The following is a 19264-nucleotide window of genomic DNA, read 5'->3' as shown; positions in this document are numbered from 1 at the left end:
CCCAGATGAAGCTCAGAGTTCCCAGGGCTCTGCAGAGATCCCCAGGGCTACAACTGACTTTAGCTTCCTGTGACCTATTATGTCTTCTTGCTTTTTGGACAACCCAGTGAATTATTTTAAGAACTTTTCTTTTGTTGTTATTGTCTCTCAGTTTGTTAGTTATTTCTATTAGGATATCTTAATCCGGTGTACTGTCAACAACAGAAGTTGATAACAGGTTTGTTTTGACATTGATTTGAATATGTTTTAAATGTTAAGGTTTGTCTTGAAGAGAATATACATCCTTAGTATAGAAAGCATAATACTTACAGTCCTTCCCCAGGTACCCCCAACCCCTAGCTCTTTTTGAGTTTCTGTGATTTAAGAATACATACTATTTTTTCTGCTTTGGTTGCCCATTTCTGCTTTATCACCTTAAGCAACACCTATTAATTCTAAACGCTACTCAAATCTTTTCTTCTTTGTGCCTTCCCCTGCCCCCTTCCCCACCCCCACACAGTTAAGTTTCTTCTGGGCTGCCATAATACATTCTTCATAATAAAATGTATCACATGGCACATAATATCAATGCTCAGATATTGTGGTAGACATCATTACTGTACACTGTTATTCAGTGTCCCTTCCTATAAGAAAATTATGCTTTCCTACCTTTTCAAGGACTAACTTGGTCATGAGACCTGTTTTGACTGATTTGTTACCATGGTATATCCTAAATTCTTCTTAATTGATACACACGCCTGTTCCTCAGCTTGAGGACAAAAACTATATTCTAGTCATTGTTAATGTTCTTAAAGCTGTCAAATTAATTTTCCTAAAACATCTTAGATTATTACATATTCTGTAGGAAAGTCGCATTATGTAGTACAAAGAGCACTGTGGTTTGGAGTCAGAGACATCCAGATTAAATTTTCTGCTTCATTGTTTACCTGGGTTTGGAAGTGTCCTTGGTGAGTTTCAGATTCCATCATTTTAAAAATGAGATACCTTGTAAAGTTGTTGGGAATATAATATATGTAAAGTATCCAGCACAATAGACATTCAGAGAATATTATTTCCCATTCATGTTCCTTCTTCATTGACTATTGAATCAAGCCTTTAAAATCACTTTCTTCTACTTTCATTAATTTATTTAGTCATTAGATAGATATTTATTGAACTCCTGCTGTATGTCAGGAATTGGACAGTGGAAAGTGGTGAACAAGGCCTAGTTGCAGGCTATAGTCCAGTGGCCTTTAATTCTCCTTCTTTATCTCGAGCTATTGTATTGATACTTCAGGGTCACTGCCTACCATCACCACCACATCCTTGAAATTTTTGCCTAAGCCGCTCCCCATATCAAAACAGGGAAAGAAAAATCCAGAAATGATTTCTCCCACCTGATTTTTCAGAGCACATTAGTGATATCTATTTGTATTTTATATGTTGTATTCTACCATAGCCAGTTCTGTAGTGTTTATGTATATAATATACATATTCAGGTTCCTTTTTTAGGTTTTAAGCTCTGTGAGTATTGGAACCTCATTTATCTTTGTATGACTCAAATCAGTGATTGAAATTATAGAAGTAATTAACAGTATCACTCCTTCAAAGGCATTTTAGAAATTTTGTAGAGGAATTTTTGTTTGTCATAATGATTGATTTTTTTTTTTTTTTTTTGAGGCAAGATCTCACTCTGTCGCCCAGGCTGGAGTACAGTGTGCAATGGCATGATCACAGCCAGCTCAGTGCAGCCTCAACCTCCCAGGCTCAATTGATCCTCCTGCCTCAGCCCACCCCAAGTAGCTAGGACTACAGGCATGCGCCACCATGCCTGGCTAGTTTTTTTTGTATTTTTTGTGGAGATGAGGTCTCCCTATGTTGCTCAGGCTGGTCTCGAACTCCTGCGCTCAAGCGATCCACCCACCTTGGCCTCCCAAAAGTGCTGGGGTTACAGGCATGAGCCACTGTGTCAGGAAGGTGCTAGTGGAATTAGTAAGGAGAGGCCAAGAATGGAAGATTTCTTTCAGTACTCACAGTAATCCCTCAAAATAAATAGTTGTCTCTAGGTGCCATAGTGTGCATGCACGTAGTTCCAGCTATTCAGGAACCGAGATGGGAGGATCACTTGATTCCAGGAATTTGAGACCAGCCCGGGCAACATAATGAGACCCTATCTCTAAAATAAATAAGTAAATAAAATAGTTTTTCTGAGTTTCACATAAATTTCAAATGTTCTTCCAGATGTTTAATGTAAGTGAAAAACTTATTCATAGTGTTCTGAACCTAGAGACTAAGTCTTTATGTATAAACAGTAGGGTTTTTTTAACACAATTTTAACATACACTGAGTTTTCCTGGAATGCATTTATCACCTATATAAATAAAGGAAATATTGTACTTTGCTTTTTTCCTGAACTTTACTGTCTTGGTCAATATTTAAGAAAATCGCATCACCAAAGACAGTATCACTCATGGTGTATGGTGTTTGAGTCACTAGTAACACAACTGTATTAGTCTGTTTTATAGCTGTTAAATTTAAAATGATTCTATATGTAGGTGTGGACATTGAGTTTTAATTCATTGTCTCCTTATATCGTGCTCATGTATTTACCTCTAGAAGTACATGTTATTTCTTTTTAAAATATAAATGACTTTTCTTTAATTTCTCCTGTATGTTTCAATTAAAGCATTATATTAATGCTTTAAAATTGTGTGTATGGATATGTTATATTATCTAGGTCTTTTATTTCAGGATTTAAAAGAGGGCATTGCAAAATATTAGTTATAAAAAGTGATACAGGTCTACTGGTTTATGGCTTTTAGAGTCTGGCAAATGCAAAATTTGCTTTTAAAAGATATATTTCATCTTTATTGAACGTTAAACTCTTATCTTCAGGGAAAATGTGTATCACAAATATCCAGACAATTTAAATAGAATTAAGTTAGATGAAAACACTAAAAATTTGTTACAAACCAGAAAAAAGAGCATATGTAAACTTTATTAAATTTACACAGACACAAATTGTAATATTTTTTAAATCTCTAATAAAATATAACAGACTGGTTAATGACTGAGAATCTCCATTTTTTTTCTTTGTGATAGTGTATACAAAACTTTAATTTTTTTCTACATTTAACTCTTGTTTTATGTGGATAATAAGGTTTTTCTTGTAGTTTTAGTGATTTTAGTTTATATTCTTTGCATCAGTTCTTTGGGGTCAGCAATGAGTTGTTCTTGTTTAGATACTGTAAGTGTAGTTTTTGTTGCTGAGTGTGTAAGATATATTTTACAAACTAGCATACAGAACCACATGGCTTTACTCTGGTATAATACATGTTAGTTCTTAATGCCTTGTTTTCAGCAGCAATAGGATTATGTTGTATCTTACCATTGCCTTTTTTGGACTATTTCATAGACAGAACTAGAAATTCTAGTTATATAAAGCTGTTCTAGCACAGACTGGAAAGTAGGTCATTGTGACGGAGTATACTAAACCGTCCACTGGTTGCTATAGCAATGACCTACTTTAGGAAAATATTTCTGTTGATTCATGCTGAAGTCATCTTTTGGAAGTGGTATAAGGAAGCTTACTGCATATAATTTTTAAAATAATAGCAATAGATAGTGATCTCTGGAGGAAAAAAAACCCTTAAAATGTTTAAAGTGAAGAAATATATTTTGTCACCTAGTATCTCTTCAATTTATTTTAAAGTGGTGCATTCAGTATTGTAATTAAATAATATGAGGACTGTGCTTCTATGTAGGCAGTACAGTTATATGAAGGGATGTAATATAGTAAGTTTTACTATCATTTGGTCTACTTAAAAAGCAATCTGTTGTATGTAGTTAATAGCATTATTAACTGAGCCTTCAAATGCGTGTAGTTCAAGAAAATAATATATATGCCAAATTGGAGAAGGTATGAAAGTATGTTCCTATTAAGATGATATCATATGTATTTTCAGTGGAATATATTAAAAATAAATCATTCATTCAATATTGAGCGTCCCAGAGCACATGCATTTCTATTACATTAAGGTTGAACTTGGTGTGTTCCTTGGAACACACTGAATCTGAACTCTAACAGATCTAATCCTTTTTCCAGTTAAGGGTAGAGGATTGAGCATTAGATTTTGTATCGTTTTGAAGTAACATTATTTATTCAGCATTAAAAAGAGATCACACCCATCACTGAGTTGATACTTTGAACCTGGGCTGTTGGAGGTATTATCAAGGAAAAATTATATGCTTAGAGATTAGTTGAGTCTTAATTGCATTGTACTTTGTTTTATAATATTCATAGTCACATTGACCTTGCTACTGGGAAAGGTTTCCTTGAAATCGTAGTTCAAAGTCACATTCAGATGAAGTTATGAGTTCAAAGTAATTCTATATACAGGTATAGGCATCCAGCTAATTCATGTTTTCTTTTGTCATGCCCAAGTATTTACACATAGAAATGCATGGGGTGTTTCTTTAAAAAAAAAAAAAAAAAAAAAAAACAGGAATTATTCTCAAGGGAAAATAACAACTTCTGTTTGATACATAGCTATCATGTACTAGAGACTCTACTAGGTGATTTTATGAGGCTTCTAATCCTTTCAGCAGTTATACAAGACATCCCTACTACGTCATTTAATCCTGTTTCTACTCTTTTCAACAAATTATACAAGGCATGTAATGAGATTTATTTGCCAAATATAGAAACCAAAATAGAGGTTAAGAAAACTGTAGTTAGAGGGCCTGATGGCTCATGCCTGTAATCCCAGCACTCGGTGAGGCTGAGGCAGGTGGATCACCTGAGGTCAGGAGTTCAAGACCAGCCTGGCCAACATGGTGAAACCCTATCTCTACTAAAAATACAAAAATAATTAGCCAGGTGTGGTGGCATACTGCTGTAATCCCAGCCACTTGGGAGGCTGAGGCACAAGAATTGCCTGAACCTGGGAGGTGGAGGCAGTGAGCTGAGATCGTGCCACTGCACTCCAACCTGGGCGACAGAACAAGACCCTGTCTCAGAAAGAGAGAGAGGGGGAGAGACTGACTTAATTTGAAATCCATCAGGAGGGGGTTTTATTTTATATATATATAAAATATATTATTTATTTTATGTATATGTATATATTATATAGAGGTAAAATTTTTTCATCCTCTGAAGGACATCATGCACCTCAGAGGTTCAGAAGATATAGAAGTGACTTTCAGCTGGAAGATTTAAGGTTAATGGGATATGAACTTAAAGGGATGGGAATTGGGAAAGGTACTACAAGCCAAGGAAAGGGCCAGGAGATTGAATGTGTGGTGAAAGAGAAGTTTGATTTGGTGTGAGAAAGGGGTGTGAGGTAGGAAATCATCCTAGAACCCTAGGTTAGTAGCCAAGCAAAATAATTTGTTGTGTATTGTATAAGGAATGAGTCACTGAAAACCTTTGTATAGGAAGGTGTGCCTCATGAAGATTTGGAATTGCGTATAAAATGAATTAGAACGGAGAGAGATTGTTAGTAGGCAGATCTATTTTAAGGCATTGCAGTAAATACAAGCAAGAGATAATATGAACTAGAATTATTGTAGCAAAAATAGAAGTGAAAAGGAAGGAGAACACTAAAAAGTAATAGTATATAATTGTACTTACTGTGGTCAGGCACTATTCTAAGAGCTTCACATAGTTAATTTATTTAATTCTCACGAACAATGCTATGAGACAGGTCCTATTACTGTCCCAATTTTACAGATGAGGAGACTAGATAGGACTTTTCAGGATTGATTTAAGGATAGTAATTTGTTGATAGACTTGTTAAATTATAGGACGTCTGTGCAATGGAGTACTATGAAACTATGAAAATTGGTGCTGTAGAAGTATGTCCATTGCCTCGAAAAGATATTCACCATATGTTAAACCAGAAACATATATAGCGTATCTCATTTTTCTTCTACTTTGAAGAAATGTATGCTAATTATCAATTTTTAACTTTTTTATGAAGTTAAAAAAATGTGTTTGTTTCTCTCTTTCTCATTCCTATCTCAAACCCCCACTTCCTAAGGGGGAGGTATGATTAATAGCTTGGTAAGTATTTTTCCAATTATTTTCTTGTGCACATATAAACAAAAGTAGATACATGCAATGTAAATTTTATTTTATCAAAGTAATATATGCAAGTAGTTTTAAAAGCTTTATAACAAAGAATAGCATCATAGTGTGTTCTACTTTAGCCTTCTCTTTTGCTTTTCTTCTCAGATCTTTTCTACTTAAAATATTTTATTACAAAGTACCTATATTATTTTTTAAGTTCTTCTATTTTTTAAATCTATGTAACTTTTATGTGAAATGAGAGATGTAAATTATATCTGTGGAAGAAGAACACCATACTTCAATACAGCTTTTAGTCCTTTGTTTCATGAAGTACCAAAACAAAATTCTTAGGTTTCAAAACTTTTCCCATTGCACCACATTACTTTAGTCCATATCATTCTGTGCATTTGTTTGGTTCATATAATGTTTATTAAGGCCAGGCCTGTGATGGTTCATGCCTGTAATCCCAGCCCTTCGGGAGGCTGAGGTGGGAGGACGACTTGAGGCCAGGAGTTCAAGACCAGCTTGGACAACGTGGGGAGACCCCACCTCTACAAAAACTACAAAAATTAGCTGGGCATGGTGGCATATGTCTGTGGTCCCAGTCGCTCTAGAGGCTTAGGTGGGAGAAGTCAAGGCTGCAGTGAGCCATGATTGCACCACTGCATTCCAGCCTTAGCAACAGAGCACAATCCTGTCTCCAAAAAAAAAAAAAAAAAAAGTTTATTAATCATACTTAATTCTTCATTTTATGAATTAATCATGTCCTTTGGGTTTATTTTCTTTTCCCATCTTACTGTCATTGAACTCTTGTACCACATAGAATCGTTTTGACCAAAAAGTTGAACATGGAGAACTCTTGCTGTTCTCAGTTCTTCCTCATTTCTGGTGGGGAAGATTTTGAAACTAATGTTGCAACAGAGATTAGGGGATTATTATTGCCTTAGATTACCCCTCCAGGACATTTAAGTTTTGTACTGTTTCAATTTAAGAAAACTTAAAATTGCTAGTTCTTTCAACTTCTTAATTTTTGATCTGTGTAAAAACTTTTTGATCTTTGTTCTGTCTAGTAACTCCTCTTGCCAAGCAAATACATAAAATTAGATGCTTCCCAATAAACGTTTGTTACCAGACATGATAAATTATTCATAGTTGGAGATAATTTTATTAAACTCCGATGCTTTTATATCACTATCCATCTAACAACAACAGTCTTCTCCCCTGAAGTGTTTGTACATTGGTAGTGGGTGGGTTAAGATGGGCATCAGGTGTTGGGGAGGTGACTACAAACCAAGGCAGAAAAGGGATGTGATAAAATATAAATGTGGGGATAGAAAGGATTGCCTCCTACTTGGAAACCCATGAGATTTCTTAAGGTGAAATGGTGGGATGTCTTTAACATCCTCATAAAAATATAGCACTGTGACTCTTCAAGCTGTGCTCCTAAAGAGGAAGATGGTGCTCCTAAAGAGGAAGAAGTGTCAGACCTGATTAGTGTACTTATGTCACTAATAACTACAGTTGTAAAAAATCAACAAGACTTATTTAGTGAAACGATGGGATCGGAATCGGTAAAGAGAACAAAATGATCTAGACCAAGCAACTTTTTAGAACAATCTGTCCAGTAGAACTTTCTGCAATGATGGAAATGTTCTGTAGCTATACTGTTCAGTATGGTAGCCACCAGCGATACATGTGGCTGTTGAGGACTTGAAATGTGGCTAGTGTGACTAAGCAACTGATTTTTAAATTTAACTAACTTAAATTTAAATGGCTATATGTGGCTTTTGGTTACCATATTAGATAGTACACTTCTAGAATATGCATTTCCCTGCTTCTTAATCACTCCTCTTCACAAGTAAGACATAATCACTATTCTGAAAGACCGTGTTGCCTGTGGAAAAGACAGATAAATACTTAACCTTAAGATCAAGAACATAAAAGAAGCAAAATAGGAAATAAGGTATGTCCAGCTGAAAAGAACAGAATCTAGATGAAAATTAACATGAGTCAAATAATAAGATTGGACCTTCCATGGGTGATATCTCTTTTAAATTTGCTCTTGGGGAATGTTCCATTTCTTCACAACAGAAGATGCAAAGTAAGCAGTCTCCTGGTACTGTCCCAGAATTTTCCTAGATGTCTGTCATGTGTAAGCCTTGTTACTACTTACTTCACTGAAAAAAGCTATAATCTCCACCCCAACTCCATGAAACCTTTTCTTATTTTTAGAAGTTAATCTGGCATTTTCTACACTCAGAGAATTAATAACCACATAATTTGGCATCTACTTATTATTAGTTTCTTTTTTAATAAATTAGAAACTTGAAAATGGGCATTATGATTTCAATCTCTTAAATGATTACAATATTACAGAAAAGTACTCATATTCTTTTTTTTTTTTTTTTTTTGTCCCCTCAGATTCCTTTTTACCATGATATTCTTTTTTTTTTTTTTTTTTTTTTTAGTAGAGACGGGGTTTCACCGTGTCAGCCAGGATGGTCTCGATCTCCTGACCTCGTGATCCGCCCGTCTCGGCCTCCCAAAGTGCTGGGATTACAGGCTTGAGCCACTGCGCCCGGCCTTTACCACGATATTCTTATTCACTTGCTTATTCATTATATAGGATGTTTCTGGTTTTTTCCCCCCAGTAGCAGATATTCTAGATTTTTCAAGTTTTCCTTTCTATATGAAAAGCCATTTTCGTGTAGAAAGTATTTCATCAAGTTTAAATAATGAAACCAATTTCTTTAATTGCTTTGATACTTCTTTATATATTTTTATGTTCACAAATTAAATTTTTGCTAAGTCACTTTTATTTAATGAAAATAGTGATTTTATTCAGTATTTCATTAAAATACTAGGTAATTTGTGCTGTAATTAAAAAATATATATTAGTATGGTTTTTGGAAAAAGTAATTTATATATCAATAAGAGGTAATAAGATGACAGGTTGGCATTTCAACTTTTAGAATAACATGATTTTGTAATAATTTATGTCTTCTAAATATATATTTTTAATAATTTAAATAATATTTTCTTCTCTCTAGATTTTTGCTTCAGTGTCTTGAGGATCTTGATGCCAATCTACGAAAATTAAACTCCCGTCTGTTTGTGATTCGTGGACAACCAGCAGATGTGTTTCCCAGGCTTTTCAAGGTAATTTGAAAAATATTTGCATAAAACAATCTTTTCTCAGAGAATATTACATATTTGGTAAATAAGGTTTTTTGGCTAATTTAAGGTGTAGAGAATATAAGTATTTTCAGGTAAAATTTTTGTGGGTTTTTTTTTCTTTATTTAATGAAAAAGCTACACGTGGTAAAAATCAGACAGTGGGAAAATAGTTTACAATGAAAAGTTCAATCTTTCTTCTACCTTAAACTGCTAGTTCCCCTCCCAGAAGCAACAACTACTACCAGTTTCTTATGTATCCAATTCCAGTTTATTGTGTATCCAATTAGAAATATTTTTTGCATAAAAAAAGAATTTTTTTGTGTGTGTGCATATTACACACACACACACACACATCCATGTGTTTGTGTCTGTGTTACTATCCCCTTTGTTAAAAGTTGAAATGACACACTATACACGCCATTCTCTGCCATGCTTTATTCACATAACCATATAGAAGTTGTTCCATATCATTTCCTCAGTCTTTCAGATGACTTCATAGTATTCTATTTTGTAGATGGCTATAATTTTTTAAACTAGCTTTCTACTGAACGTTTAATTATTTTCTCTGTAGGCCTTTTGTTAATACAAATGCCAGTGAACATACTTGTCCATATTTATGAATCTTTGCTCACGTGGGCCAGTACATTTGTGAGATAATTCTTAGAAGACTTTCTGGGTCAAAGAGTTGCAACAATGGACATTTTACCAATAATACAGAACGTGTAGTGCCTTTTTTTTTCTTTTTTTGAGATGGAGTCTCGCTTTTATCGCCCAGGCTAGAGTGCAGTGGTGCGATCTCGGCTCACTGCAACGTCTGCCTCCTGGGTTCAAGTGATTCTTCTGCCTCAGCCTCCTGAGTAGCTGGGATTGCCGGCGCATGCCACCATGCCTGGCTAATTTTGTACTTTTAGTAGAGACAGGGTTTCACCATGTTGATCAGGCTGGTCTCAAACTCCTGACCTCAGGTGATCCACCTGTCTCGAACTCCCAAAGTGCTGGGGTAACAGGTGTGAGTCACCGCGCCTGGCACTGTAGTGCTTTTTAAAAAACTTAGTAGGAGCTTAAAAATCTTTAAAAATGTTTAAAATACCTAGTCTTATTTCTTCCCATTTTTCGAAATGAAAAAAATTAGGCCTAGAGAGTAAATGAGTTGCCCAAAATCATACAACTAGCTCATGGAAATGCCCAGACCAGAAACTGAGTTTCCTCATTGCCTTTTTTATATTCATCTCTTCCTGTTTATTACTGTATTAGTCCATTCTCACATTGCTGCAAAGAAATATCTGAGACTGGGTAATTTATAAAGAAAAGAGATTTAATTGGCTCACGATTCTGCAGGCTGTACAGGAAGCATAGTGGCTTCTGGGAAGGCCTCAGGAAACTTACAGTCATGGTGGAAGGTGAAGGGGAAGTGAGAACTTCACATGGCCAGAGCAGGAGGAAGAGAGAAGAAGTGGGGAGGTGCCACACTTAAAAAAAAAAAAAACAGATCTTGCAAGCACTCACTCACAATCAGAGCACCAAGGGGGGAAATCTGCCCCCATGATCCAATCACCTCCCACCAGGCCCCACTTCCAACACTGGGGATTATAATTCAACTTGAGATTTGGGTGAGAACATAGATTCCAAACCATATCAACTATTAGACTTTATAAATGTGTATCTGCTTTTTCTTGAAGCATTTGATTCATCAGATTTTGAAATAGCAGTGTTTCTATTTGTATTTCTTAATGTAGAAGGGAACAGCTCCTTTCTGTGAATGAGAAGATCAATCCCCAGTGCTGGGAATCAAATTAACATTACTTAGCCCTTTTTTTTTTTTTTTTTTTTTTTTTTGCTTGTATGAAAGACACATTTAATGTTAGTGAAAATTTACATTCATTAAAGAGCGTTCACAACTGTAATACATCAACTTAGAATTTAACCTAGGTATTTGGGAGAGTTCTAACAAGAAAGCATATCAGAAGCAATGATAATAATTTATCAGCAACTCATGAGTGTAAGAGTGTGTGTGGATAATTGTTTCAACCCTATCTCTAAATCTGTTTGGTATAAATAAAATGAATCCTAAGTGGAGTTGCCTTTTTTTGTTTGGGGCCAGGGAGACAGAGTTTCGCTCTGTTGCCCCGCTTATAGTGCAGTGGTGCCATCGTAGCTCATTGCAGCCTCAAACTCCTGGGCTCAAGTGATCCTAGGACTACAGAATTGAATAGCTAAGACTGCAGTTGTATACCACCATACTCGGCTAATTTTTTTTTTTTTTTTGGTAGTCTTGCTGTGTTGCCCAGGCTAGTCTCAATCTTCTAGCCTCAGACAATCTTCCTCCCTCAACCTCCTAAAGCATTGGGATTACAGGCATGAGCCATAGCACCTAACCCTAGTTACTTTAAAATAATAAAATTCTTATTTACTTGTTTTGAACCAACGTTTTTCAAACCAGCGAGTGTTCTTTGTTTTGAGATTTCTCCTGCCTAAAATAGCACATTATTGGGCCAAACTATCTTCTGTATTTAAATGATGTCCTATCTTATCAATTTGGCAGAGGGTTTCCACATGGGCCATAATATACAAATACATGAACACATACATATACATATAGTACTTATTATTTTATTCTGATTTTTTCTTTAGCTGCATATAGTAGTCTGTATAAAATGCCATTTATGAAAACTTCCTTTTAGATTTATTTACCATATCTAGAGCCATAGAGGGAATTAATTCCTTTTTTATTGAATTAATGTTTTGATTTTTACTTTTTGCTTATAGGTTCAACATGCATGTGTCTTTTTTTTAGGAAAAAAAGGCTGAAAGGATATACAATTAAAAGCATATCGTCGCCCACCTTCACCCTAACCATCAGAACCACAGTTTCTCTGAGGGAGAAGATTCTTCTGTCATTAACTAGCTGAGTCACTTAATTAGTGTCTCAGGTCTTAATATGGTTCTAGTACAGCAAGTAGTGGGATTTTTAATAGGTAATTAATCTGGTTTTCCACATTGGAGGTAAGACTAGTTTAGACCTGGTAACAGTGCCCTTAGTTAATTGGGATAGTTGTGGCAGTGGCTCCAGTACTGATATCTCCCCTAGTATGTATCTTTCTTCTGTGTCATTCACTCAATTTATTCTGTTTGTAAGGAGTAGATTCAGGAATGGGTCAGAACATTTTTATACACACATAAGTAAACACATATATATCTAATAAACTATCATCATTTTTTCTGGCTTTTTTTACTTAGTTTTTTTTCTAAGTTAAACTTTGACTTAATATAGGCTAACAAGGTGACTTTTTCTAGGCCCTGCAGAAACTTCTAATAAGGAGTTTAAATTATTGATTTTAGAGACTAGGTGCATAATTAATATCTAGATTTTTAAAAAACATTCTCATATCTATTTCTTTTTTTTAATTATTTCTGTTTTTTATTTTTTTTGAGAGAGAGTCTCGCTCTGTTGCCCGGGCTGGAGTGCGGTAGTGCTGTCTTGGCTCACTGCAACCTTTGCCTTCCAGGCTCAAGCCATTCTTGTGTCTCAGCCACCCAAGTAGCTAAGATTATAGACATGCACCACCATACCTTGCTAATTTTTGTATTCTTAGCAGAGAAAGGGTTTCACCAGTTGACCAGGCTGGTCTTAAACTCCTGGCTTCAGGATCCAGGAGTCTCCACCCGCCTTGGCCTCCCAAAGTGCTGGGATTACGGGCATGAGCCACTGTGCCCAGCCTCATTATATCTAAGAAACAGAGACACATGGCTAAAGTCTATAGATGGCCACACTGAAGCATTATAAAATGTTTTGTTCAAAATCACAGAATAAAAGAACATATAAAGCCACCATTTTTCAACAGTAAAATTTATATTATGCTTTTTTAAGTTACTTTGGATCTTGCTTTATTAATTCATGACACATACTTGATAGAATGTATTCAACAGATACTGATTGAGTGCCTGCTATATACAAGGCTGTGTCCGAGGTACTGGAGATACAGTAGTGAAACAAACAAAAAATTTCTATCTTCATGGTGCTTACACTGTAGTGGAAGGAGACAGATAGTAAACAAATAAGTAAATGTACAATGTCAGGTGGTGATGCGTGCTATAGAGAAGAGTGAAATATGGGATAGTAAATGTCAAGGTGAGGGAAAGTTAGTTACTTTATGTAGAATCATAGAAGGCCTCACTGATAAGGTGACATTTGAGCAAACATGAAAGGAGTGAGCCATGCATCTGGGGTGTGGTATATCATATCCACAATATTTTGCAGCTCTTTCCTTCAAAAGGTAGCATTTATTTCCCTACCCCCTTTAACCTGACTTGCCCTTATAACTTGTTTTAACCAAGTGTCAAAGAAGACATTGTGAATTCTAAATCCTAGGCCTTAAGCGACCTTTCAACTTCTACTTTTCCCTCTTAGGATGCTCCATCTATCATGTAAGAAAGCCTGGGGTAGAATATCTAACTTTGGGAGGCCACATACAGAGATTGGACCAAACAACAGCCAACATCAAAGTCTGAGATGTGTGTTTGACTATCTTAGGCACTCCAGCCCCAGCCAGGCTGCCAGTGAATTACAGCCTCATGAGCAGATCCAAGTGAAACCAATAAAAGAACTATCCAGTTACCTGACAGAATTTTGAGAATTAATAATTCCACTAAGCTAACTGAAACATGGGGAAGGAGCATGGAAGGCAGAGGAAACAGCAGTTAGCAAAGGCCTTGAAGTAGACATGTGCATGATTTGTTTAGGGAACAACAAGAAGGCCAGTGTCTAGGGCACAGTGAGTGAAAAGAAGAAATGGCGTCAGAGAGGTGGCTGGAAGCCAGATCATAGGGCTCTATAATCATGTTAGGAACTTCAGCCTTTACTCGGACTGAAGTGGATGCCATTGGAGAGTTTTGAGTAGAAGAGTGACATGATTTAACTCATGATTTAAAAGAATTTCTCTGACTGTTTGTGGAGAATACACAGGGGGTTGGAAGTATTGTAGAGGAAGAAGCAGAAAGATCAGTTAGGAAGCCATGACAGTTACTTAGGAATAAGATGATGATGACCAGGACCAGGGTAGCTATAGAGGTGTTGAGAAGTGGTAGGGTTTTGGATATATTTTTTAAATAGAGGCTATAAGGTTTGCCTGTATGTGATATATGAGAGTCAAGGATGACTCTAAGTTTTTAGCCTGGACACATGGTAGGATGGATTCCCATTTAATGGAGTAACAAAGACTATGGAGCAACAAGTTTAAGGGAAAAATAAGGAGTTCATTTTATAAATTTTTAATTTGGGATGCCTTTTAGGCATCTTAGTGTACATGTTGAGAAGGCATTCAAGTCTAGTGCTCAGGGAGAAGTCTGGACTAAACTTAGGACTCTTCAGTATATAAATAGTAGTTTAGACCCCAAGACTAGAGTTATGAAACAGAAGGAAAGGATGATGGATGGATGAATGGAAATTTTTAGAGTTTTACTTCTTTGTATTTGGATTATTTTCTGAGGTAGCTTAACATTTTTATGTAATTATACTGTTTAATTTACTGTCAATTTAAAAATAAATGCCTTCTCCTAGGACATATGTGCTTTACAACTTTTAGTTTTACTATCAAATTTTACATTTCTTAATTATTTTCACAGTATATTAATTATGACTTCAGAACTTTTTTTTAATTGTTTGGGAGTTCTATTTATTTTGTTTTGTTTTTGTTTTTGTTTTTTGAAACCAAGTGTCACTTTGTCACTCAGACTAGAGTGCAGTGGCACAATCTCAGCTCACTGCAACCTGCACCTCCTGGGTTCAAGTGATTCTCATGCCTCAGACTCCTGAGTAGCTGGGACTACAGGAGTGTGCCACCGTGCCCAGCTAATTTTTGTATTTTTAGTAGAGATGAGGTTTCACCATGTTGGCCAGGCTGGTCTCGAACTCCTGACCTTAAGTGGTCTGCCTGCTTTGGCCTCCCAAAGTGCTGAGATTACAGGTGTGAGCCACCACGCCAAGCCAAGAACTTTATATTCATTTAGTTGTTCATACTCCTTTCTGATTAACAAGTAATTGTAATACACAAAAATAGATACAAATATTAGTGCTTAAAATTGCCAAGTGCTTGAGCCTAGGAGTTTGAGACCAGCTTGGGCAACATAGTGAGACTCTGTCTCTACAGAAAATTTTAAAAATTAGCTGGGCATGGTAGCCTACACCTGTACTCCTAGCTACTCCAGTGGCTGAGGTAGGAGGATCACTTGAGCCTGCAAAGTTGAGACTGCAATGAGCTGAGATCATGCCACTCTAATCCAGCCTGGACAACAGAGCAAGACCCTCTCTAAAAAAAAATTGCAAAGTGAATATCCAGTTACTCAAATGAAAATATGTTGGTGCTATTTGCAGTCTTACTGTTAAATCCAAGTATTGAAATTTAAAGGTAACTACGTGTTGCTTAAAATAAAAACCTGCTCTTACAAGGAGATAAGCCTGGACAACATGCTGAGACCCCATTTCTACAAAAATTTTTTTAAATTAGCTGTGTGTGGTGGTGCATGCCTGTGGTCTTGGCTACTCAGGAGGCTAAGGTGGGAGGATCACTTCAACCCAGGAGGTTAATGCTGCAGTGAGCCATATTCATGCCACTGCACTCCAGCCTGGGCAACAGAGCGAGACCCTGTCTCAAAAAAAAAAGAAGAGTAGCTAGGGACTTCCATCTCTGGTTAAGATGTAAAAACTCACAATAGATCATTGTTTCCCATATTAACAATGAGATGAAAGTGAATATGACACAGAATTATAGAGGTTTTTTTTTGTTTTTTTTTTTTTTCTCTCTTATTTTGTTTGAACCCATTAGAGAATTGAGAAAACGAAGTCTCTAAAAGGCTGGGCATGATGGCTCACGCCTGTAATCCCAACACTTTGGGAGGCCGAGGCTGGCAGATCACAAGGTTGGTAGTGCAAGACCAGCCTGACCAACATGGTGAAACCCTGTCTCTACTAAAAATACAAAAATTAGCCAGTCATGGTGGTGCACACCCATAATCCCAGCTACTCAGGAGGCTGAGGCAGGAGAATCGCTTGAACCCAGGAGGTTGCAGTGAGCTGAGATTGCACCACTGCACTCCAGTCTGCGCGACAGAGTAAGGCTCTGTCTCAAAAAAAAAAAAAAAAAAAAAGAAACACAAAATATATATATATATTGACACACCAGGTTATATCCTAATGCTACACCATTCTATATAAGGTACTTGAGCATCTATGAATTTTGGTATCCACAGGGGGTCCTGGAACCAATTTCCTGCAGATAAAGGGAAGACTGTATATCAAAATTTACAGAATTCAGATAAAGCAGTGCTTAGAGGAAAATTAATATTTTTTCTAATATAATATTTCAATATTATATTAGAAAAGGAAAAATCAAGAACTGAGTTTCTACCTTAAAGATAGAAAAAGAACACTTTAAACCAATAGTAGGTAGTAAAAAGAAAACAAAAAATAAAGAGGAATGGGAATCAATGAAATAGAAAACAATAAAGAAAATTGGTATACATTAATTAGTTTATTATTTCTTAGCGCCAAACCCACCTTGCCCTACTGTGTGATACTGGAGCTGGACACTGTAAACATTTCTCCTTTGCCAGCTGGCTAGATATTAAGCTCTATCAAAAGACATTGTTGGTGGTGCTCTGCAAGGTCACAGCAGGAGAGAACTTTTCTTCTTGATATACTTGTGCTTTTTTTCCCTGGGCCAGCAGATGAGTATGCAGGAGGGTCAGTAGCATTCACCTCAGCAGCCCTTCTGAACCAGCTGCAGCCTACATACACCCTCTGGTGAATTTCTGTGTAAGCCTACTTATATCTGCTGATAAGTTTCTATGCCACCTGGTGGACAGCTTCTACAGATCACCTCCAGTTAGCCCATACCTGCCAGGAAGTTTCTCAGCCAACCAGCAGGTTATTGGTATGAAACAGTTTTGGTCACTGCCCTCTGGTAAGTTTCTTTACAGGGAAGGTTGTGTGTTCCTGTGGCAGCACGCTCCATCCAATGACCCGTGAATCTCAGTGACTTAGTGGAAGGGAGCTTTTGTTAAGTTTTTTTATTCATTCCTTGCTTATTTTCCCTCCCCATAGAGGTGGCAGCTGCTTTCTGCAATTGGTACTTTTGAACATCTTAGAGCAGTACCATCCAACAGAAAGCATATTAAATTTAAAATTTTCTAATAGCCACTTAAAAAAAGTAAAAAGAAACAGGTGAAATTAATTTTAATGATTTATTCAGCACAGTATATCTAAAATATTCTATATGAAAGGAGTTTTAAAAAAATATGAAGTTCTTGAAATCTTGTGTGTATTTTACACTTCCAGCTCATCTTAATGCCAGCTAGTCACATTTCAGTGCTCAGAAGCCACACGTGGCCTAGTGGCTACTACCTACCATACTGAAGTGTAGCCTTATCTCCTGTTTTATTCCTAGTCATTGTTGACCACCTTTTAGTAGCTAACAATTACAATTCTTGATACAGGCATACCTGGCAGATGTTACAAGTTTGGTTCCAGACCACTACAATAAAGTAAATATTGCAATAAAGCAGACATCACAATAAAGCAAGTCACAATTTTTTTGTTTTTCAGTGCATATATATAAAAATTTTCTTTATACTATATTGTAGTCTTTTCTGTGTACAGTAGCATTATGACTTAAAAAATACACACCTTAATTAAAGATATTTTGTTGCTAAAAAATGCTAGTGATCATTTAAGCCTTCAGCAAGTCATAATCTTTTGCTGGTGGAGGTTCTTGCCTCAATGCTGATGACTACTGGCTCATCAGCATAGTGGTTGCTGATGATTGGGGTGGCTATTGCAATTTCTTAAGACAGTAATGAAATTTGCCACATCAATTGACTTCCTTTCACCAAAGATTTCTCTATAGCATGCAATGCTGTTTGACAGCATTTTACCCACAGTACAACTTTGAAAACTGGAGTCAGTCCTCTCAAACCCTGCCACTGCTTCATCAACTAAATTTGTCCAATATCCTAAATCCTTTGTTATCATTTTGTTGATGTTCACAGCATCTTCACCAGGAGGAGATTCCATTTCAGGAAACCACTTTCTTGCTCATCCATAGAAAGCAGCTCCTCATCCATTCAAGTTTTATCATGAGATTGCAGTAATTCAGTCACATCCTCAGGCTCCACTTCTAGTTTTAGTTCTATTGCTATTTCTACCACATTTGTAGTTCCTTCCTCCACGGAAGTCTTGAAACCCTTAGAGTCATCCATGAGGACTGGAATCAACTTCTTCCAAATTGCTGTTAATGTTGATATTTTAACCTCCTCCCATGAATCACAAATGTTCTTATTGGCATCTAGAATGGTGAATCCTTTCCAAAGGTTTTCAGTTTACTTTGCTCAGACCATCAAAAGAATCACTGTCTATGGCAGCTATAGCCTTACAAAATGTGTTTCTTAATAAAACTTGAAAGTCAGAATTACTGCTTGATCCATGGACTGCAGAACTGATGTTATATTGGTAGGAATGAAAACAATGTTAATCTCCCTAATACATCTCCATTGGAACTTTTGGATGACCAAGTGCGTTGTCTGTGAGCAGTGATATTTTTAAAGGAGTCTTTCCTTCTGAGCAGTAGGTCTCAACGGAGAGCTTAAAATATTTATAAACCATGCTGTAAACACATGTGCTGTCATCTAGGCTTTGTTGTTCCATTTAAAGAGCACAGGCAGAGTAGATTTAGCATAATTCTCAAGGGCCCTAGGAGTTTTAGAATGGGCAATGAGAATTGGCTTCAACATAAAGTCACCAGCTACATTAGCCCCTCACAAAAAAGTCAGCCTGTCCTTTGAAGCTTTGAAGTTAGGCGTTGACTTTTTCTTCTTTTTTTATTTTTGAGACGGAGTCTTCCTCTGTCACTCACGCTGCAGTGCAGTGGCACAATCTTGACTCACTGCAGCCTTCGCCTCCTGGGCTCAAGTGATTCTCCTGTCTCAGCCTCCTGAGTAGCTTGGACTGCAGGTGTGCCCCACCATAACTGGCTAATTTTTGTATTT

At 36.5% G+C, this 19264-nt stretch overlaps 1 protein-coding gene across 2 annotated transcripts in view; it reads left to right on the top strand.

Moving 5' to 3' along the window:
- CRY1 (cryptochrome circadian regulator 1) overlaps window positions 1-19264 on the top strand; it is a 106509-nt gene that overhangs the window by 63742 nt on the left and 23503 nt on the right. For both annotated transcript variants that reach the window (XM_009181614.1, XM_003907096.2), the window contains exon 2: window positions 9100-9208. In XM_009181614.1, the coding sequence (XP_009179878.1) occupies window positions 9100-9208 (109 nt within the window). The remainder of the gene's footprint in view (window positions 1-9099; window positions 9209-19264) is intronic.

The sequence above is a fragment of the Papio anubis genome, chromosome 9 (genome assembly GCF_008728515.1).
Source record: "Papio anubis isolate 15944 chromosome 9, Panubis1.0, whole genome shotgun sequence".
NCBI classification, from domain to species: domain Eukaryota; kingdom Metazoa; phylum Chordata; class Mammalia; order Primates; family Cercopithecidae; genus Papio; species Papio anubis.
The sequence above is the reverse complement of the archived record's forward strand: the minus strand, read 5'-3'. Positions and strand labels throughout refer to the sequence as shown.